Source organism: Pteropus medius, unplaced genomic scaffold (genome assembly GCF_902729225.1).
Source record: "Pteropus medius unplaced genomic scaffold, Ma_sr-lr_union100, whole genome shotgun sequence".
NCBI classification, from domain to species: Eukaryota; Metazoa; Chordata; class Mammalia; order Chiroptera; family Pteropodidae; genus Pteropus; species Pteropus medius.
Genome location: NW_024349802.1, coordinates 10,948,284 through 10,972,266, shown reverse-complemented (window position 1 = coordinate 10,972,266; position 23,983 = coordinate 10,948,284). Strand labels below are relative to the sequence as shown.

Sequence of the window (23,983 nt, the reverse complement as noted above, 5' to 3'; positions counted from 1 at the left end):
AATATTAACAAGGAATGCTTATAGTTTTCTCTGAACATCCTTTTTAATTAGAAATAGTTAAATTGATCTAATAAAATTACAAATAAAGAAGCAGTGTGATTCTGATTTCCAAAAATCAAAATCACCAGCGGGAAAATTAATGTATAATCTGATATGAATATCTCTAAAGCCTACAAAGAAATTCTACTTTGAGATCTCCTATCTAAGACACAACAAGGGGTGGTTTTGATACCAAACATCTAAAATACAGGATAATGGCAATTTTATTTCTTTGCCTTTGTAAATAACAAAAAAAAGGGGGGAGGGAACACTCTTGAGTGTTAGTGCTATTGAGTTAAGTTAAAATCACTTCCAAAACACCTCAAGAAATAAGTAATTTTACAGTGGAAAAGTACAAAATTGGTGTTTTGGGAGGGTCGTGTAAAGAAGTTGAGCACACAGATTAAAGAGAAATTATTACAGATATATTTCTTAACCCACCTGCTATCAGGTCATCAAGAGTGTCGGTAAGCGTCTGGGCTGGAGTTGCAACCATTAGTCCATCTGGTTCTTGAACTAACAGCCCCTGATCATGTCCAGTAATAGCAATCTGAGGCTGTCCTATAATCTGATGATTACCTGATACTTTCTGAAGTTCAAGAGCATTTGTCCCATTAGAACCTAAGTCACTGGAAAAGTTACACTGTGGAGATGATAAAGGCTGGACTGGGACAAAATCAATTTGTTCTGCCGATGGTGGAGACTGTTGCTCATCATCAACATCATTATCTTTAAATAAGATTGTGTCAACCTGAGGAAACTCTGAAAAGTGATCCTCTAGGAGACTACCATCTCCTTCCCCTTCTGGGAAGACTCCTCTATGAGAGCACTGCTGGTGTAGAGACACTGTGTCTTTCTGACCTTTGGTTTCCAAGTATTCTTTGGTAAATTGCTGCTGTGTTTTCATCTGCAACTGCCTTTCCACTTTCTGTAGTTCTTTCAGTATTTTCTTCTTCTTCTGGACTTGCTCTTCTCTGTTCTTTTTAAGTTCTTCTATCTTATCTTTGTTCAGAGGTTCACCTTGAATTAACTCCAATGACTTAAGCTGTGCTTTTTCAATAGCACTAATTCTTTGTCCCAGTTCATTCAGCTTGCCTTCAGTCTCCTCTACTATGCACTCCAAAGGCTGGTATGGGTGAAAAGGTGGCAGTACGTCCTGATCTGCTACCTGCAGGGAACTGGACTTCTGCTTGGATGTACCTAAGCACATGAAAAATGTTTGAAAAAGTGCCATGCTAAAAAAAAAAAAAAAAATCAGCTCCCCCTCCCATACACACGGATCTCCCTCCCCAAACCCTTAATAGCTGTAGAATGAATGTTCAAAGAGTCACACCGTGGTAGGTAGATTAAATACTATGCTCATCTATTTCACACAGCATAAACTGAGATGTTGCCAATTCAAAAAATGTGATTTTTTTTAATAAAAGAATCTAATCTTTAGGAAAGAAAGATTTTGGAAATTAAGACAGGGGCAGGGAGAAAAGAAAATCAGAGACGAAAAAATCTCAAAATTCTGCTTATTTGATCGGACTTTTTAAAGAACATCAAATCTAAAGCAGTATCAAAATAGTGTTAGGATACCATTAATGTTAGCTTAACTGCCCAATTGTTCTTTTCACAATATTAACTGTGTAAGTAAAGATTACTACAAGAAACTATAACTTGTAGATCAATGTGTTTTTCAAGTTGTTAAAATGTTTCTTAATATATCAAAATAATGAATGTGAAATCAGTGTTTTCAAGACATACCCTTCTAAAAATTTCCGTTTAATAAGTCTTTGACCCTTCTGTACCTGAATGCTATGTTAAACTTATATCACAAAGGACAACTGTTCGGAGTTTAAATAAACTCCTCATGTAAAAGTTTATGAGAAAAAAAAAAGGTTACCTAGAAGAAAATCAGATTCCCTATTTGGGATTACTCATATTGACAATGTATCTTAAAGATCAAGTATATCTATCCTATTTTGATTTAATCACACTTAAATTACTCCTCTCATGACAAAATAATTATCAATATTAACAATCCTAACATCTGGAAATAAAATGGAGAAAACAGACAATAACTACTTTGAGGCAAATTCAAAGCTTAATCTTGTTTAGGAAGAACTGCAACTATTTAGCAATAAAAAGAAATAAACTACTGATACATCCTACAACATAGATGAATACATTATGCCAAGTGAAAGACAAACACAAAAGGCCACATATTGTGCAATTCCATTTGTATCATAACTATAGAGACAGAAAGGAAAGCAGGAGTTACCTGGGTTACAGTGGTGAGAATGAGGACTGAAAACAAATAGGAATAAGAGATCTTTCTGGAGTGATGAAAATGTTCTAAAACTAGATGGTGGTAATGGTTGCACAACTCTGTAAATTTATTAAAACTCATTGTATTGTACTTAAACTGAGTGAACTTTGTGGGATGTAAATTTATTAAAACTCATTGTATTCACTTAAACTGAGTGAACTTTGTGGGATGTAAACCAAACAGCAATGAAGCTGTTTTTAAAAAAAAACTGGAGGCAGTGAAAACCCACAATGCAATACATATATATGCCTTACTGTTGAGTTGTACACTTGAAACTTACTGGATTTCATTAACCAATGTCACCATAATAAAAAAAATTAATTTATTAAAAAAAGAGAGAACTGGGTAAAAAAATAGTTGTATATTCTTTTGGATTACAGTCAACACATATGAATAACACAGGTAACATAGAATTTTGAAACATAAGATCATCCAATGCATTCAAAATGATTCTCAAGTCCAAAGGAAAAAAGTCACCCATTAGATGTTAAAATGCTCTGAATTGCAAGAGGGTGACAAAATCACTGGAGAAAAAAAGTCAGAGATTCCACTGCTTTTTTTGCTGGAATAGGAAATCTTAAAACTGCAGGTAGCTCAAACATATGCAACATGTTATTACTGAAAAAGTCTGTTTCTCCGCTAGATATTGTCTTTAACCACAGCCAAAATGACTGCCATCATTTTAAGAGATTTAATTATTCTTTAAAGGCAAACTTCAGCAAAATGTGTTGTCTATATTCAGTTTTATATTTCTATCTGAGCAAAGTGGTGGGGAAAGACTTTATTCTTTCAGAGCAAAAGCCTTAGGTTTGTGAGATAATTTTATACCTTCCATAAGATCAAATAGGAATCCATAATCCTATGATTTGTTCAAAGTATCTAATGACAATCAACAGGTACGAGGAGGGAGGTTAACTGGCATGGAGAGCAATATATATCTGCTAGCCCAGCAAGAAAATTTTTAGTCATGTGATAAATTCAAAGACATCGGCAGACTAAATTTAGAAATTCTATGAAGACTGAATACTCCTTTAAACTTTTACTAATTTCAAAACACACTTATATAATTGCTATGTAATTTGTATGTAAGATTAAAGAAATCCATGTAAGAGTTCAATACGAACCAGACTGGTAATTATATGACCACACTGGATGTTCACAAATTTAAAATCTTACAAATAATAAAATGATCCAAAATAAGACTAGAATTTTGAGGACAGTAACAGATAGGAATGGCCCTTTCTTGCTAACAAATAGGATGCAAGAAGCTTAGAGTACAAAATTACTAAAGTAACATTTTTAACTGAATATAGAGACTATAAGCCCAGAACATATGTAGCAATAAAAACAAAGGATGGTGAAAGTAATGCACAAAAAGTAGTTCTTCCCCAAAGAGCCAAAGTCTGGATATCTGTAACCACGGAGTTAATGCGATTGCTTAGATACACATCAAAGCACTAACACAAGCTATAGCAACATCAAGAATAAACCAGGTTGGTGAAAATTAAATCATGTCTTAGTCCTAGAAGCTAAAGCAACACCTTCCATTTTGGGGAAAAGAAGAGATGTGACAAGTGTCCTTTTAGCAACAAAATTTTCCGTAGGTAGAAAGGTAATAATATAAGATGCCAGAAAATAAAAGAGTTTCATGTCCTTCTGACATCTCCCACTGTCAGATATAAATAAATAAATCTATTCATTGGTAGCATTAGTGACATCACAAAGTATTATCTAGGAGAATAAGTGAAGTCTCCATCTCATCTTTTTGGTTTAGTTTCTATCCTATTTCCTGACCTTTTACTTTTCCTCCATTAATAAAAGTAGAATAAGTTTGTAATAGGAAATCATGATATAGAGATAGCTTAGAACATGCCCCCCGTTTTTTTTATGGGCAGAGAGAGAATGAGGTGGACATGACTTGCCAATTGTTTAGTTTACTATTGAAATGAGTTAATTATATCAATCATTTTTGAGCCTAAATTAATTGGTATACTGCATAATAAAAAAAATTGCCAAAGGACAAACTACATGACATACAGATGGATAGATCTGGTTTCATATTTATTTATGTGATTTTGTCTAATCAAATTTAAACCTGTCTGCAATTCCTTTTTTTTTTAATTAGAATGATTCCTTATTAGAATGACTTTAAAACAGCATTCCCAACTGGGTCTTAAACAAAAATAGAAAAAAAGGTTGATGAAATAGAATGGAAAATAACACTGTATATCAAATGTAGTAAGTATATATTATCTAACAAAATTTGTGTTTTGATAAGTAGATGTATATCGTGTCCTGGATTTCAATATAAAATATTTCTTATTGTGGTTACAGCCAAAAAATGAAAGCCATTGGTCTAGAGTTGACTCATTTTTTCTTTATGTCTAAATATGTCTCAAACTTCCTAAAGTAACAGGGCACATGCTACACATCTTTAATACAATAAGGTTAACCAGGAGTGTCCAAAGATAGAGCACCTGTGTTACATGCTAAGAGATTCATTCAACCTCTGCCTTTTACTATAAGCAGTTATATGTTAAAAGACATTATTAACTTGGGGCACATGTATATCCATGTAAGCCTAATTACATAATGGAAATAAACTGAAATAGAAAATATCAGTAATAAAATTTCCATTAGAACACTCATATATTATTTTCTGCACACTTTTAATTTGATAAAAAAAATATAAAGCAGTATGTTAATTTTTACTTCACATTTATATTTCTTTTCGATCTTTTCCTCACCATTCTAGAATACTACTTCTTAATTTTTTCAAACTTTCTCTTTAATCACAATGTCTCTCTTCTTAAAGATTCTTAATAATTTTCTTTTGCCTTCAGAATAATCTGTATTCTTAGCCTGGCATTAATTAGTTTATTCAACAAATAGTTGAACGTCTAGGGAATCAAGGCATAATGGACTACACCAAGGTGAACAACATAAACCCTGCCCTTGAGGAGCGTACAGTCTAAAAGAGAAGATAAAGATGTATGAGTCCAAATGTAATGATAAGGGCAAAGGGTGGCAGGCATGAAAAATGAAGGGTAGGGTGTAATATAGGAACCCTTACGCATTGCTGGTGGGAGTGTAAACTGCTTTAGCCATTCTAGAAAGCAAATATGTAGTAGTCTGTAAGATAAACATTATGTAATCCTATGACAGACACTTTTGCTCCTAAGTTTATCCTAAAGAAATTTTCACATAGATCCACAAGGGGTGTATACCAGGATTTTCATCACAGCATTGTCTGTGATGGTAAGGAATTAGAGACAATCTGGGTACCCATCGCTGGGAGAAAGAATTGGTAAAAAATGGAGAATATATAGGTGAAACACCTTGCTGCAGGCAGAAGCAATCTAGAGGTAGACACATAAATAGACTTTAAAAACAGTATTGAGCAAGAAAAGTAAAAATCAAAACAGGATTATAGCACGATATCATTTATGTAAATTAAAAATACCCAGAAAGTAGTAAATATTTTATAAGAACTTATAAGAACAAATGAATTTGCACATCGAACATATCAGAATGACTGCCCCCAGGGCAAGTAGGGAAATAGAAAGACAAATAAAAGGGAATAAGTAAACAAGAGAGGAGCCACAATGTCAAAGTGCTAGGCATGTGATTAACATGACCTTCTACACTTGAAGTCCAAAAGGGAGGAGGGGAAGGAGCAGGAGTAACCACAGCCAGAAGGAAGATCCAATAAACTATTGTAGTTCAGAAAAAAAAAAAAGAGGGCTTGAGGTGCACACAAAAGATGCAAGTTTTGTTAATCTTGATATTATTTAAATGCTTTGCAACAGATTAATCTAAATTGTACAATCTGCAGAGAATAATCATGCGTCCTCTCTTCTATAATCTCTGGAGAACCAGCTACAACAAATAAATTAGATGCAATGAATGGCTTCAATCAACAAATTTATTTTAAAAGTGGATTTTGGAAAGACAAAGGGTTATTATTACTTATGTATCCTTTCTCATCTGAATATTCATAACTATAGCTAATAAATCTAAATAATGCTAGAAAACTGAGCATATCTCTCTCACCTAGTGTCACGTTTTGTTTCTAGAGGTGATTCTGAGGCCTGTCAGATGCCACTTAGAACCACGAACCCTTGAAAACCAACAATGGGTAAGTGAGATTAGTTGCCTAAATCGGGAGAATGTGGGTCAAGATAGATGGAGCCTAGACCAACGGTGCACATGAGTCATGAAAGAAAAGAATATGTGAGTAGGATATATATATATAAAACACCTGGGTAAGATTTAAAGGCATTAATATATTTTAAAAGAATGTAGATATGAATAATAAAAAGATTTATTTAAAACAGATAGGAGTGAAATGTTATCAGAACTTGAAAAGACGATTGCTAGAAGAGGACGACAAGAAAGTTTTAGAGAATAAGAACCCTTCTTCCATCCCTAATGACACATGCAATACACATATAATTTAGACTTAGAAGAAACAAAACGGTCAATCAGAAATTTCATCTCTGCCTAGAGACATAATGAGAAGTTTTAAGGAGAAAATGCCACTTTAAGGAGAAAAATGTAATAATATATCTTTAATAATTTACGATAGGTTTTTCTACCTATCCTGTTGATTGCATGCTCTTTTATATCATCAACTGATTTTTCCTCAATCATAGTGATATTCTATGATGCACATGATTTATCCTAACATTACATTTTAACACGATGCATCATCCTAGTTTGATCTTGCATAAATAAATATTAGGCTGGCAATGCCACTTGACAGGTGGCAACAGCAAGTGCTCAAGTGTTTAGATAAAGTGTTAATTTTTTCCTTCCTTAATAAATTAGAAAAGTGAAACCTTCCTTAAAAGGTTAGTTCATTTTTATGCTGTTCAGTAAATAATAAAACATCAAAGTGAAGAAAATAAGTAGCTATTCCAAATAAAAAGGTATCTCAGTAAGCAAAACATGATTACTCACTTGAGTAGCAATTTAAAAAATCACTACCCAAACATTTCAGTTTACTTACACATTAAATCTAAATTTAAAATGTTTAACTTCCTATCTGCACATATTTCATGTCCTTCTTAGCTTATTCCTTGGTCATTTTGTGGCGCTGTGTTAATAATATATTCTTTTAAAGATCTCTGGTACTGACTTTGCCTGGCCAAAGATACTGCAATCCTCTATAGGATTTAACCAAACAAGAAACAACAAAGAGGTGTTTAGGTTTAAACATTCTACTAAAGGTTGTCAGCCAATTATGATGCTTAGATCCCTTAAGAAGTATGTGCTTACTTGCTTTTGATTTAAGATTAAAAGTGGCAATCTTCATTTCCTGAAAAGTTTGACTAGCTAGTTGTCCAATGAAAAGCTGCTAGAATTAGCATAAGTCAGAGATTACAGACATTTTGTCTCTAAAATTAATAGTTTAGAAATGAAGTAATCCTTGATGAAAGCCCTCAATACTCTAGTAAAATTGACATAATTTGAAAGAAGCTTGTTTGCTGCTCTAACAGTTAACCACTAAACAACTTTTCTTAAATCACAGTATTAAAGGTACTAATACATACACACCTCATTGTGATTTCAAATATCTAGGACTTGATTATCACATACTGAATGAAATATGCTCATAACTTTGTTTTTAGATAGTTTTTGATACCTTACAAATTACCTATTTTCTTATTTCAGAGAACTCAGATGTGACAACTATACATGATTATCAAGTGAAGGTACTTTTTATATCTACAGATGAAAAGACAGCAGAAAAACACCAGAGCTAATAAACTTGAGTCTTTTAAATAGTGTATACTCCTTCTTAATATTCGCTTGTATATTACATACGTTTTGATAGCTATTTGTCCAGGTTCACATATTGACAGATGTTAACCCACTAATTCTGCATTACATGAAAAGAAACTAAATGTAATTCTTAAACTTCTCACTCACTGAATTGAATCAATGTTACTAAGACTTAACCAGAAAACAAACACTTTTTTTTTCCTCATATACTACTGTTTAGCTAAAGAATTGTCAAATAGGAAATGAATGATAAATTTTTGCTACTCTAATATAATCAAGAACTTGGTTTGCTTCTTATGTATTTTCATTTGCGTCAGATAAAAACCTAGCAGTATATTAGCAGGAAGATAAGTCATTTTTCCTAGTAGTTATATCTTTTCTATTTTAAATAGTCTATAAGATTACTAGCATTATCAGAATTACCTACCTCAATTAATCATGGGTATACTTTTATGAATTCATTAATTAGATGACAAAATTCCCATTTTAAGGAAAATAATCAATAACTAACCTTTCTGTACCCCTAAAAGGGCAGGGGAGTTCTCCTGTGAAGTTCTGTCAGGTTCTTGCGGAGGTACGACCATGGCAAGTGTATGCATTGGTACACGTGGAACCTAAAAAGTCAACTCAGAAAAAAAATAATCTCAGGCCAAAGAATAAAACAAAGGCCCATGGATGAAATAGATCCTTTTTTGGATTTTCTTCATACCACCAAATTCACTTTTTTGTTTCTTAAAAATTAAAAACAGACCTTCACTAAGAAATAATTTCTGAGAATATTGATTGGACAACCGCAGGCAATCTATAAGTAGTGAATGATAAGCTAAATGGAATTAAATATTACTCTCTTGCCAAGAAAACCTTGCTGGTTTCAAATATAGCTAGGAGTACAAGTCACATATTCATTGGCCAATTTACCCCTGTTCAAATTCCATATATGTCAAAAGAAAAAAATCCAACATATTTCCTGCACTGAGATATTTTTAGTAGTTCTCAGGATATCTTTGTAGAAAAGAACTTAAGATTTCATTGAACTTTCGATACTTAGTATACTCTCTATACTCTCTTCATATTTTTTGATAGGTTTAAAAATTACTTTAGTGAATTTTTGGTGCCTGTATCTTGGTTAACTATACTTTGCAGGTTGACAAAGTAGCTATCTCCAGGATAAAAAATACTGTCTTGGGAGGTATAAAGGGAAAAGCTTTCTCTTGGTTCAAGATTATGTTTAATAATCACTAAAAAAAAAAAAATTCTAAAGACCTAGTTGTAGTAAGATGACAACTTAGAATATTTATATTTGGTATTGTTTTTTTAAAACACTATTTTTAGTAAGCAAGATAAAAAAATTTCCATGTACTTCTCCATCCATGTCCTTTAAAGAAAATAAGTCCTAAAAATTTAGTTTATGTTTATCTCAATATGAGATAGAGAAACAAACCAATTTTGCCTAAAACGAATTTTAAACAAAAACTCCCATTTTGTAAGAATATTTATATTTACAAATAAGCTCTGTTTTACTTTACCTGAGATTGATCTTGAGAAGATGGAGTGAGCTGAGACACATCTGTGGTAGGAACTGACAGAACGTTGTTTGGATAATCCAACAGATAAGAAACAACATTAGTATGACCACCTTTTGCAGCTTCAATGAGCATTGTTGAGCCGTCCTGAGAAAAATTGATGCCATAATTATTAGTAAATTTTTTCTTATGATTACTGTAAGCATTTAGTTTCTTAGTAATGCATATAAAATCAAAACTCATTTAAACAGTAATGATATTAAGCACTAAGAGATTGGATAAACTTACATTTTTAATACAATTTAATAGTAATGTATATATTATTTATTTACTTATTTTTAAGTAGGATACCTTGAGTCGATGGGTAGGGTCAGCCCCATGAGCCAAGAGTAGCTCAACAACTGCCAGGTGACCTCCTGCACATGCCAGTGACACCACTGTATGATCATTATTGGCTGTAGCCCTGTTCACATTGGCACCTTCAAAGAGAAATAAACAGCAATCTTAGCAAAAGCTGGAAACGAGCCAGTTCGCAGAAAATATCATTTTAAAGATTTTTTTGAACTACAACATAGATACAAAAAAAGTGCATAAATCATTAGTGTATAGTTTGAAAATTTTCCACAAAGTGAACACACCTGTGTTACCAGCACCCAGATCAAGAAACAGAACATTATCCACGTACCAGAAGTCCCACCTTGTGCCCCCTCTTTCAGTCAGTACCCACCCCTCCAACAGTAACTACTATCCTGACTTCCAAACTGGTTTTAGTTTTTGAACTTTATATGAATGAAATCATACAGTGTACTCTTTTGTGTCTGGCTTCTTTCGCTCAATATAATATTTGTGAGATTCATCCACATTGTTGCACGTAGTTGAAGTTCGTTCATTCAATATCACTTTTAAAATGGAAAATCTAGAAGACTAAGATTAATAAATATATACAGGTTAACATAAGCATCAAATAATACCATCGTATGTAACTCTCAAAATGTATCAAAGACATTTTTGATCTACTTCTAGAATGTGGCAATATAGCCAGGTCTCAAAGTAGAGAAAACAGATTTTTTAAAACTGTATTTAAGAGAAATATAATTCTTCATATTGTGTGTTTTAAAAGTCAGAGGGATTTGGATATGAAGAGAAGACATAAGATTATCCAAATATGTTATCTTAAAGGCTATTTAAGAAGGTGTTCAGTAGCTTTGTACAATATGACCTGAAGAATACCTAAATACAAAATCTTTTCTTAGCCTCTTTTTGATGAATTGTTTTTGACCCCTGGTAAAAAAACCTAATTTTTAGTTCAACTACCTTTTACAATCCCAAAAGGTCTCAACTAGATAATTAAGACTATAGCAATATACATTATTCCTTCTTCCTTAATTCCAAACTCACTTTATGAAGAGAAAAATAAACCTACATGTGAAACTACTATTATTAATTTAATTTTCAGAAATATCCAGCTGAACATAATCTTAACTTTCATAAAAGTACCTTTTGGGAAAGGCAAGGCACACAAACGAACATCTTTACATTGGCAACATGAGATTATTTTTAAAGTTGTCAATAATAATTTGAAAGGGTAGGACTATTAAGCATAGTCACTACAGCCTACAAAGGCTGCTATAATCAGTGTATTCCTGCTCCTGACAGGCCTGATTATATGCTTAGTAGGGTAGTTGTTTGGTAGATTAGGTAACTTCTTTAGTAAAAGAGCATGAGAGAACTCCAAAGATTAACCATCTGCTTATTACTTCTGTGAGGTTGAGGTAAACAGTTTTAATACACTATGTTATTATAACATTATATAAAGATATGCCTTATTTGGTAGCAAAAATGTGATGTGAAGAAAATAAATCTAGTTTTATCCAATTAAAAATATTATATTGTATTCTTAATGGCACAAAATGTTGGTTTTATTGGAAGAGATAAAAAAATTTTTATTTTAATAACACATCACTGAGGGGACCCTCAAATTTTACCATCCTATTCTAGGATTTTTCATCCAGAGTACCTCTACCACTTAATATACAGTGTTAGGCTGAACTAAATGAAATTGCTGATGTTACCATTTTTTGAAGTATAAAATGACAATTTTATATGGTTTTACCTAGCACAGGTTCAGCATCATTTCACTTTTCTATAGTAAACAGAATTGAAGTACCTCTTCATCATTTGAACTTCTTTGCCTAAATATAATCTAATAAATATAATAATACCTTTGTATATTTGATTAATTCAACTATACCATAAACAATAGTAGCAGACTTTTTCCTCCCAGCCCCAGCAGAGCTGCCTTATCATTAAGTACGAAATAATATTCTAGCTACATATAGCTGAACATTTTACATTTGGCTTTTACAACTTTTGGGAGCAACCATCTGCTGTTTGGTTGATAAAAACTAATAATGATCCCAATATCTACCTTATGAACTCTATAATTACTAAATAAAATACAACAATGAAAGACTAGAATAAAATACTTATACTGCAGGTAAAGTAGCTTTAACATAAATTGCAACAGTTTAGGAATTTTTTTCAGAAATTGTAGCCTCTTAGAAATGATCACTGTACATTCTTTACCTTTGCTAATAAGAAACTGCACAGTGCACAAATGGCCAGCTCTTGCAGCTTTCATCAAAGGTGTTCTTCCACCTTCAGATTCATGTTCCTATTAAAGAAACAAAAAATAATCTACTGGTGCCAATTCATTAAGCATCTTTAACTCCTTAGTACCAATAACAGAGAGATAATGATTTAATACTTACTCAATGTAGCCACTTGTACTACCTACCTCTCAATTTCTTCAAAATATAGGACTAATTTCAGCCCACCCTAGATGGTGTAACCTTTTAAGGTCAAGTTCAGTTTTGCACACTGAACAATAACCATTACTGATAATATTTATGTTTAGTCTGATCTCCAAAGAGAAATTGTTGCATTTTCCTAATCCCAAGATTAAAAAGATGTTTTCCTAATTATTCATCTGAATTGAAAAAAAGCTTTAGTCTTATGAAGTGATTAGAAGGATCTTGATCTTATCATATCAGAAGCCAACAAGGACTCTTATTATCATAGGATAGAAATCAATCCCTGAAGAAACACTATGGTATTTCAGGAGTGAATGGAAAAGGAAAATGAAAAATATACCAATTTGAGCAGATATTTTTTTTTAGAGTAGAAATTAAATATTTAAATATCAAAGCAAAAGAAACAGCTTTATAATAGCAGAAAGATTGTTATTCTTTCTAGGAAGTTTGCTAGCAAGAGGAATGAATGATAAAACAGCTTCTAACCATCTTAATATCTAAGCCACTAAAAGGAGCTTACTTGTATGGTAAATAGTACCTGTCTGTTCAGAGAACTGTTAACTCTTATTATATTCATCTGAGTACGAAAATGTAGCTGATAACATCGCCTCTATGAAAAGTTCTCTCACCTATGCCCTCTTTCACTATGTATGCAAAAAGTAATTTCTGTGGTTCTGGCCCTTTTTCATTACTAAGAAAAACTTGATAAAGAAAAGTAATTAAGTCAGCCTTTAGTTTAGCTTTGTTCTAGTTAATTGAGGATCCTTTAGCTACCACATAGTCAACCTTTTAAAATAGTGTGCTCTGCAATAGAATGCAATTTAGCCTATTTACACAACTATATCTGATCTACAACTAAGACAAACAGTGAGAAATAAGAGTAGATTGTCAACCCAATGGAAACTTTACACTGGATGGTAGTGAAAGGAATTTCACTCTAAAAGATATTTTTAAAAAATCTTGATAGTGTAGAATCTTTCAATCTCCTATAAAAATTAGTTTATGCTTTGACTTTTTAACTGTTATGTATACTGATTAGTATGGAAGAATGGATAACTATAGATAATGCCAAAATAATTTGGCTTTAGAATTTTAGAATAGTTTTTGAACTTAGAATCAAGTGTAGGTAAATCTAAGATTCTGACAATTTACTTCAAACAAAACAGAATATAATACACCATGAAGATCCTACTCAGAGAGACCTAGAAAGTTGTTTGTCCACTTTTTATCTGACTTATTTTTTAATTATCATTACAATCAAAGACATACTGAAAATAAATGACTCCTTTAGCAACCTGTTATTTTCCCTCCTGCCTCAGGGCCTTTTTGCTCAGGCTGTTCATCTCCTGTAACACTTCTCTATTAGCTCTTTTTCATCCTTCATATCAAGTGTTATTTCCTCAAGAAAGACCTCCCTGAACTTCTTGACTACATCACTCTTCTTATTATTGACTTATAGCTCTATGAACCACTCCTTCAAAAGTTCCAATCCTATATTAGTTTGAATAACTATTTGTCTAACATGTCTCCACCACTAAAATCTAAGCTTCATGAGAATAGCGATTATGTTCATTTTTGCTTATTGTTATAAAGCTAACATCTAAACAATGAAATGCCTACATTATACTGTTTACTAAGAAAGACTGAGCATAATTGACCTCTCAAATCTTCCCTCTCATAAGTACTGAAATTTTAAGTTTTAATTTTCTACTAGGTAAATAAGAAAATGAAGTTAATTTAACAGGAAATTATAATAGTAGCTAAACTTAGAGCAAGACATTCATTATTTGCATTTGATAATACATTATTACTGAAACTTAGATGTGTAATACTAATGTCGCTTTTCTTTTTTTGTTCTTTCTTATCTCTTAAGCCTGACAGTGACATCCATCAACATAACTGAATTAGTAGTTTAAAATCAGAACCCATGATTAATGGCAAAGACAAAAGATTTTGAAAGCCCTGCTTTAGAATAAACTTTTAAAGTAACTGCTAATTCTGTATAATCAAATCAAATTTCAAAATTCAACATACTAATAAAATTTCTGAAATAAATGGTATGAAAAACTGCCTATTTTATTTTACTCCTTATAAATATACATTCATTCCTTTGGTTCTGAACAATATAACTGTTTGAGAAAGTGGCTGGTAAAACAATGCCACAGCTTTATAATATATTTATAATATTTAATGTATTAAAATTAATACTGTATATCCCATATGTATCATTTGTACCAAAATATCTGTCTACTAAATACTACTTTTAAAATAGGAACCAAATTGTACATACCACTTATTATGAATGTTGGGTTTATGGCCAATATTTGTTTATGATCAATAACATTTTAGGATATGTATTATAATTTTCCTTTATAAGCACAGAAAGTTATTTTCCAAGGTTATAAACTTAGATATTGTGCAGTTTAATGTACAGATAGGGATTATCTACTCCTCGAACATTTGGTAATACCTATAAATCCATCTGGGCCAATTACCTTTATTGGACGGCTAATTTTAAACTACTAATTCAATTTGTAGTAAGGTTATTATTCTATTGAGGTTTCCTATTCTTTTTTTATTTTTATTTTTTTATTTATGCCTACAGCACCTGGTCTTCCTAGGTGGTCTCCCATCCAAGTACTAATCATGTCCGACCTTGCTTAGCTTCCGAGATCAGACATCAGGGCGGCATGGCTGTAGACTTAGACCGTGGCTCCATTGGGGCGTGAACCCAGGACCTTCTGAGTGTAAAGCAGATGTGCTGACCGCTATACTATGGTACCATGTCCGAGGTTTCCTATTCTTGAGTCAATTTTGATCATTTATGTATTTATAGAAAAAAATCATTATTCATTTCACCAAAGCATTCAAATTTGTTGATTTTTCATGTGAGTGCCTTGTAAATTTTTAAAATCTCTACTGTACCAAACGGTTATAATTCCAAATGTCTATTACTTACCTGTGCCTTTCCCCTCTGTGAAAAAAAAAGTCTGCCTTATTTTATCTATTTCAGTAGTTCTTTTATTTTTAATCAGCTTTTAATTTTGTTTTTCACACTCTTTTAATCTCTATTTTTATGTTGCTTTCTATTCTATTAACTTTTGCTTTTATCTTTATTATTTCCTTCTTTGTGCTGTTGTTCTTTTATTAGCTTCATTTATTTTCATTATGTATATCAAATTTTCCTTCTATGGACCACTTTAGCTGTATCCTCTCAGCCAGATTTTGATGAGTATTTTTTGTGATACTTTCTTCTTCGTAATTTTTATTATGATTGCCTCTTTAACCCACGAATTATATAAAAGCATTTTTTTCATTTTTTAGATGTATGAGATATTTTTAAAAGGTTTTATTGTCGATTTGTAATTTTAAAGCAATAAAGATCAGAGGATGTAGTCCATATGATTAAGGAGTTTGTTTTAAAGACTCTTTTGTGGCCTAATGGATAATTTTTATAAATGCTCCCTGTATTGGAAAAGAACATATAGTATATTATTTATAAAAGCAAATTTAATTTTTCTATTCTTAACAATTGTTTTATCTATCAGTTTCATGGAAAAGTGTGAAAAACCTTATCACTACAAATATAGATATATTTTTTGTAATTTTATAATTTTCTATCTTATCTGGGGGATAGATTATTGATTAGTGAATGATTATAGTATCCATTGAAAGACAATTTATTTATCTCTAAAAATGCTTTTGGCCTAAAATTACATTTTGTCTGATATTAACATTGCCTTACATATTATCACTTTTTCAACCTTTCCCTGTCATTTTGCTTAAGGTTTGTCACCTAAAAATACATGCTTTGCTAGATTTTGATTTTGAATCTAATTCAAAAGCCTCTGCCCTTTAACAATTTATTTCAACAGATTTATGTTTGTTCTGATTACTGATACATTTTTCTAAAAAACCTTTAAAATTATTTAGTATCTGATTCTCCCCTCCTGAACAACACAAGGTCTCTAGAATGGCTTTTAACCTTCTAACACATCCTTCTGAATTTCGTGCTATTGCTGTCTAGAATTTTAAGCATATAAACTTGGCTTTAAGCATACACATTTAGGTTTTACACTCAAAATTTATATTCTTAATATGCTTTACCAATTTCTTTGCTTGCATCCCTTGCCTTCCTCCAGGGTTCATTTTTCTCATTATTGATGTACACATCTTGTAGCTGTTCTTTTAGCAAGGGTCTTAGGTGGTAAGCTCTTATTCTTTGTAGATGCTTATTTTCCCTTCTCTGGAGTGGTAGTTCTATACTGTTATTTTCTTTTGGTATTTTGAGGATATTAACTCCCACTATCTTCTGTGACTATGATTATATTATAGACATCAACCATTGCTTTATTAAGGCTTGGTATAGTCCGCCACAGTGACACTGAAGGTGGAGGCTCTGTTTGAGATTCTGAGCCACAGTCTGTTGTGCTCCAAGAACATCCATCCTACAGGATGGGAGGTGGGTAAATGCAGATAACTTGGGGCCCTTAGCAGGGTGGAGCTAGTTCTTGCAGGTCTTGGGCTCTGGCAAAGTTGGTGGCAGAGTGTGATTATTATTGTTGATAGGAACATGCTGGCAAAAATTTGTTCTTTATATAAAATGTTGTTCTTTATCCTTAAAATTCTACAGTTTCATTTGTTTTGCTTAGTAATTAATTTTTCAATCAAGGATTCATGTCTGGGTTCAGTTCTAAAAAATTCTACATCATTTTCTCTTCAAACATTGCCTTTGCTTTCTACATCTAACACCTCTCCTTCAGAAACTTCAAATAGATATATGGTGGAGCTTTTCGATCTATTGTCTTTCTCTCAATTTCTCTTAATATTTGTGCTATATTGTGTTATTCCTTGTTTAATCATCTGATTCACTAATTTTTTAATTAACTATGTTCAATATACTATTTCTCCTATACATTGTTTTTATTTCTACAATTTCCCCCCAAAGTTTAAATTTGTTTTATTTCATAACCACCTGTTCTTAATTCCTAATTATCAGCTTTTGTTTTATTGTCTCACACTGTTTTACAGCTATTGGTCATAGTTTAAAATAAGCACATTTAAAATTTTCAAAATTAAAGTCTATTATTTCGATTTCCTTGTGCATGTAGTCTCCTGTTTTACTTTGCTCCATTTCTAGTCCATAGAGTTTTAAAATCTTGTATCTGGGTATAGCTACATATTTTTTAGTTTAGTTTATTTTTCTCTCATATTTTATTTATTATGTTTATATACTCCAAATGATAGATAGCAGAGAGGTTTCAAAATATACTAACACTGACTTCTCCTTTTTGACTAGAAGTCAATTGTACTTAAATAACCTTGAGACAGCTGAAAAGAACTCATTCAACATACAATAACCTAGAAAAAGAGAACTTGGCCTTTAAAAAACTGCATTAAGAATTTTGTGTATTTCACAGATAGTTTTATCAAGAAAAAATTGGTAAGTTTTCCAGGTCTGAGTAGTAAAATTAAACAATATGTATGTGTTATCCTTTAATAAAAAGCTAACATTTAAAAAGTAAGAGGTCACATTTAAAGTTTATTGAGGTAAACTAATCACTAACAATTGAAATATACTGATAAGTGACAATTAGAGCTCATAAGCCCCCTAAAAGCTTATCCATGTAAAATACACTGCCAAGTTCTAGTTCTGATGAATAAGGACTATGAGAAAAAGGTGCAGTTTTTTTCTATGTGGTGTTAGATTACAAAATTCAATTTTAAACTAAGTTTATTTTCTTTAAAATCACGGTCATGGGTACCCAAGGCATGTGTGTGTGTGTGTGTGTGTGTGTGTGTGTGTGTGTGTGTGTGTATTTTTTTAAAATTAAATTGCAGAGGCTGTGTTTCATGATGTTGGAGAACATTGTCTAGGGAGAAGGGCCAGAATCACAAGAAAAGGGAGGGTGACTGTTTTATCCTACATATGTACTAGAGGATTCTGATACTTTCCCTTCGGGGTATGTTCTTCCAACTTACCACTGTGTATTAATCATTACCTTAGTGATCTACTGTTACTGATGAGATTAATATCCCTTGGGAGAACTGAGATGGAAAAAAGATTAAAGGCACTGTTCTAGGGCTTTTGTGTTTAGCTCAGTTTCTAAAAATCACAAGTAACAAAGAAAAACCAAGCTTATTCAGTTTGGATGAAGGAAGAATGATCAATTATAAAGCAAAGATGGAAAAAGAGCAGAACTCAACATTGATGCAGATTAGTTTGTAGAGGCTCTAGCAATGTCTCAAAGTGGGGTCTATAGAAGTCTGGTCATCAGAATCTCCTTGGATATGAGTTAAAATGCAGACTCCCATTTCAGATCTGCTGAATCTGAACCTCTGAAAGTGGGGCCGCAAACCTCATTTTAAAAAAGTATACCAAGTTTTGAGAATTACAGTTAGAGAAAAAAGTTTTATAACCACATTTCCTTTAACAAATCCAGGGAGAAAGAAATATTTTATCTGAAATAACACTCAGCTTTACATTTTTGATAAGAGCCTGAGATATGACACAAACTGAATAAAAGTTCATATTTTCACACAGTATTTTGTGAAATGAATTTAGTTTGTTGAATGTTATAACAACTTCTTATTCAATAAGGCAATAACAAACATACTTAATAAGCATTATATTTAAGAGTGGCTTGATACTGAAAAATTTATTTTAGATGGCCTGAATTAATTATGATCCAATCACAATTTATTCTGTATTATAAATTAAGCACTGCTCCTGAATTTAAACAAATCTTTTTGGATTACAATAGATATTAACTTTGCTTGACTTTTAACACCATCAGGCACAAATTCCACACACTTTTTCAAAAGAAATGTTTGCCTATGAACAAGTATTCACCTTCTTAAAAACCAATTTCAGAATGTGGTAACAGGAGACAATTTTAAGAAGAAAATTTTAAGTTTATATAAATTAGGGCCTGAATAATATAGTAAATAACTACTTTTTTGTTTATCTAAAGATTATGTAAAAACAATCCAATATCACCCTAAATCTGTTTCAGATTTTTGATGAACAAGCTAAATGCAAGGGACTTTATAATTGAGACTTTCTTGTATCTTAACTCACCCAATAAAGAATACAAAAGAACTATCTGAGTAAGAAAATCTATTTTCACCTAAGAGATTTTTTAGGAATACCACATAAAAAGAATACTAAGAAGCAAATTACTAGTAATGTAAATCTCTTTTTATTAGAACTTCATATTCTTTTTCATTTGAAGAGGATTTCCTTTGTCACCCACCAGGGTCCTGGAACTTCTTGGCTGGAATTCAGATATCCAGGGTTCTGGTAACCTACAACATCTATTCTTTATGTAGTAGCTTACAAGCATCAAAGGCCACCCTCACCTGATGCTTGGCCGGATCTATGCCCTCCAAAATAGTCTTCATGTCCTCCTGCTTGTCCTGTGAAAGGAAAAAGAAGAACTCACGGATCTGATTCCAAAAATAAAGATCACATTTGGCCATGAAGACCTTGTGACTGGTACTTTAGATACTGGGCTTTGTTAACTCAAGATCTTCAACTAAAAAAATTCTCATCTGTAGGGACCGTAATCTCAGGAGCAGAGAACGATTTTTTTAAGGTATGATAATGTGGTTCTCTACCACTATAACTTCAACATAAAGCTTAACATGAAGATATAATTCTGCTGAATTATTTGAATTCGTGCCTTTGTCTCCAAACACAACTAAAGCCACAGAATCAAGAGCAATATCTTTTAACATCTAACCAAAGAAAATAAATCAAACGATTTGGGAATATCACAAGTTGGAAGAAAAATTAAGGGAAATACTGTAAGATGATTAAAAAGTAATGTAGCACTCCCCACACCCCAATTATAAAGGCACTTAGTGCTTACATTTTGCAACTAAAATGAGAGCTTTCAAAGAACTTGAGAGATGGAATATCTGTATTTTCTCTAGATCTAGACTCTTGACAGAGAAAATACTTGAAGTTGAGACAGGGATATGGTTGAGGAAACAGTAATAAATTTTCAGTCATTGATCATAGTTAATTAAATCTCCAAATAAAATAAGTGTAGCCCAGAGAAGATTTCGCTCTAAGTCACTCCTACCTCCTACCTGGGAGATGTGCTTACCCTACAGAGCTGCATGCTCTTGTGGTAGAGATTTGGTGAGGAAGTATTTTGAGACAACATGATTTGAAGAAGCTGATTGTTAAGGCTCACTTCTTCTCCCTGCCCCAACCCAATATTATTTTCAACAAATAGGAAGCCCCATTCAAATGTGAATGAAAACCACAAAGTATCCAACATAGAACCTATTAAGAAGTTCCTACAAAAATGGAAACAATAAAATTTTAGTCAAATATTCCCCTACATATTCAAATAAATTAAAGAGAACATGAACTCTTTAACCAGTTGGACAAAGTGATATAATAGCAAGAGGAAGATTTAAAAGTGATTTGGAAGAGCTGAAGAAACTAAGTAATAATGAAACCGTGAAAACCGTATTAGAAGCATTAACAAGTATACAGAAAAAATAGTGATCTGAGGATGGACTTAAGAGAGAAACAATGCAGAGGAAAAGGACAAAGAAATGTAGAGGAAAAGGACAAAGAAATGAAATACATAAAGATGATACTAATAGGGAGAGCCAATATATGGATTAAAAAATCTCAGAAAAAAAAAGAATACAAAAAGAAGTATTAGAAGCTATAATAGAAATAGACTGAAGGAGGAGAAGGAAGAGTAGCAGCAAAAATCTTCAGTTAAAAAGCACTCACTATCTTCCAGGAAAGATAGAATAATAAACACCAAGACACATCCTGGTGAAATCACAGAGGTTTATATATAATGAAAGAATCTTAGGATAATCCAGGCGGAAATAAGAAGTTATTTACATATAATGGGGAATATTCTAGCAGGCTCTGGCAATATGCGATATCACAAGACAGAATAGAGGGCTTAGAATTTTGAGGGGAAAAAAACAAGTGATTCAATAACTTTCTATATGACAATATTAATTTATAAATACAACATACAGTAGTCTCAAAAATGCAAGCACTTGTGACTTCCTTTTTATTTTTCAGGGAAGGGGAATAAATTCAAGTCAAAATACCATTATCAGCCAGCCAAAGGTTAGGGAAGTTCAGAAACTCAGGAATTAAGAAACTACATAGGAAGGGGGGAGGTAGATGGGGTACAAGGGGTCAAATACGTGGTGACAGAAAGAAATCTAACTATGGGCGGTGAACATACAATGCAAAATATATATGACTAACTGTTGAATTGCAAAAGAAAATAATAAATAAATAGAAACTACATAATATGAACAACTATAGTAAAGACTGAATCCACCTAAATGTACAGTTCAAGTTAAACGATTATGAGAAATAGTCATATAACAGAATGTAAATGTTATAAAACCATGATATTGTAAAAATATCTCTTGAAAATCCTATTGTAGAAGATACATTAATCTTCTCTTTCAGAATAAAGTCAATAGACATTGGCTGAATATTTGATTTGTAAAAAATAAACCTGTTCTTTAAAGAAATTAACAAAATATTTCAAAATTTCCATTTTTAAATGATGTCTGAATATTCTTCCAGAAAGTAACTTTATACCTGTGTTTTATATAGTTCACTAAAGCTATATGGGAGTGATTAATGAGCAGCTCATAGGGCTACTTGGAACATAGGGAGATTTTTTAGATAAAACAAGCATAGAAACCATGATCAAAGATTAGATAATTAAACCATCTAGAAAGGAAGGAAGGAAAGAAACGAAAGTAAGAAAAAGACAGAAATCTAATTCATGTTAATGAGAACCTGTGGAATCAGGAGGTCTCAATTGTTAATACAAGTATAGACTGGTTCAGCATTTTTGACCAATTCAGCAGCAGCTATCAAAAATTTACATGTGGATCCTTTGATAACCAGCAATTTCACTTCTAGGAATTTATCCCTGTAGATATATTCACAAAAGTAGCAAAGATATGTAAATGTGCTTAATGATATTTAGTGCAGTACCATTTGTAATATTTAAAACTGTAATAACCCAGATATTTATGAATAAATAACTGGTTAATAAGTTATATAGAACACTGAGTACCTGTGAAAAGGAATGAGAAATCTATAAGAACTATCATAGAAAAACAATTAAAAAAAAGTTGCAGAACAGAATATGGGGTAACAAATCCATTTGTATAAAAAAAGACATATAGCCCACATACATAGAATATACTATGCGTGGGTGTATAAAAATGTCTAGAAGCACATTCAAGATATTGCTTAAATTAAAAACCAATCTTATGAAAGAGGACCTGGTCAACATTTCTGTTTCATTAAGATTTAATATAGATAAACTGATCCTTCAAATCTTGTTCTTTCTTTTAAGGGAAGTCCATATCGAATATCATTTTAAGGAAATAAATTCCAGGAATAAGACAGAGGATGCTAATGTTTCCATTTGCTCAACTAGTCCAAGAAAATGCCCCCCAAAAGTTCATTTGGCTGGCAGTAGTATACTACAGTCCAAGGAAAGCAACGAGGGTCAGAGAGCTTACTTTATGGTTATGGATGAAAATCAGTGATAGACCACAGTCAGATATTCAAAGGGTCCAATTTCCTCAGTGCAAAAGTACTTCAATTTTTATTAAAATGTTAAAAATAATAAACCCTTAGAAAAGCTATGGTCAACACTACAGAGAAAATCAGTGTTTTGAAAACCAAAATTCTATTTCAATAGGTAATTATATTAAGAATTAAACACTGATAAGAATGTTCTTTCAATATATTTAACTTTTCATCATATATACACAAAACATCTCTGAAAGGATACAAGAAACAAACAACATTAATGACCAATAGAGAAGAAAACTTGGGTGCCCATGGGACATTTTACTACTTTGTGAATTTTGAATCATGTAAAGGTATTACCTACTTAAAAATAAGAAAAAAATATTTTTTCAAGCAATTTTAAGATTCTGTTAAAAGTTTAGCCACAATAATGAGGAAAATGACTAACTGACATAGGACCAACTATTATTCAATATGGCAAAACTTCCATAATTAACAACACTGTGTGCCTACTATACTTCTTCAAGTTGGTCCTATTTATTTTCCCTGATCTGTTTCATCTAAAGCAGATTCATTATGAGCATAAAGAAAGAAACTCTGTTCTATCTCGCATGGTATCCTCTCTCACTTCCACCCCTATCTTCAAGGTAACAAACATCTGAAAGTAAAATGGCATTCTAAATTCTTTGTTTTTCACTGAACATTTCTTATGTATACTTGAAATCCATGCTGAAAAAACAATCCTAAACAAAGGAAATTTTGATAAGTTTGAAGACATGAGATGTAAAGATGATGTAACACAAGTTTATTCTGCTACTTGAAATAAATTTTAACTTCAGAAAAGAATAAATGTACAATTGAATAATTCCAAAGGTAACTGGAGGGACTACATTCTTGGCTAACCTTAGTATTCTACAAGGGAAGAGGAAATAGTTTACTTAAGACAAAA

General features: G+C 32.0%; 1 protein-coding gene across 5 annotated transcripts in view; it reads right to left on the bottom strand.

Annotated features, from left to right (window-relative positions):
- The window catches only part of ANKHD1 (ankyrin repeat and KH domain containing 1), a 90,723-nt gene that overhangs the window by 26,070 nt on the left and 40,670 nt on the right, over positions 1–23,983 (bottom strand). For 2 of the 5 annotated variants that reach the window (XM_039836287.1, XM_039836288.1), the window contains exons 11-16: positions 19,839–19,895; positions 12,250–12,337; positions 10,015–10,142; positions 9,667–9,810; positions 8,652–8,754; positions 481–1,239 (exon numbers count right to left, since the gene is read on the bottom strand). In XM_039836287.1, coding sequence (XP_039692221.1) covers positions 481–1,239; positions 8,652–8,754; positions 9,667–9,810; positions 10,015–10,142; positions 12,250–12,337; positions 19,839–19,895 — 1,279 coding nt within the window. Of the gene's footprint in view, positions 1–480; positions 1,240–8,651; positions 8,755–9,666; positions 9,811–10,014; positions 10,143–12,249; positions 12,338–19,655; positions 19,896–23,983 lie in introns of those variants that run through there. The other 3 variants (XM_039836291.1, XM_039836290.1, XM_039836289.1) reach the window with 2 other exon arrangements.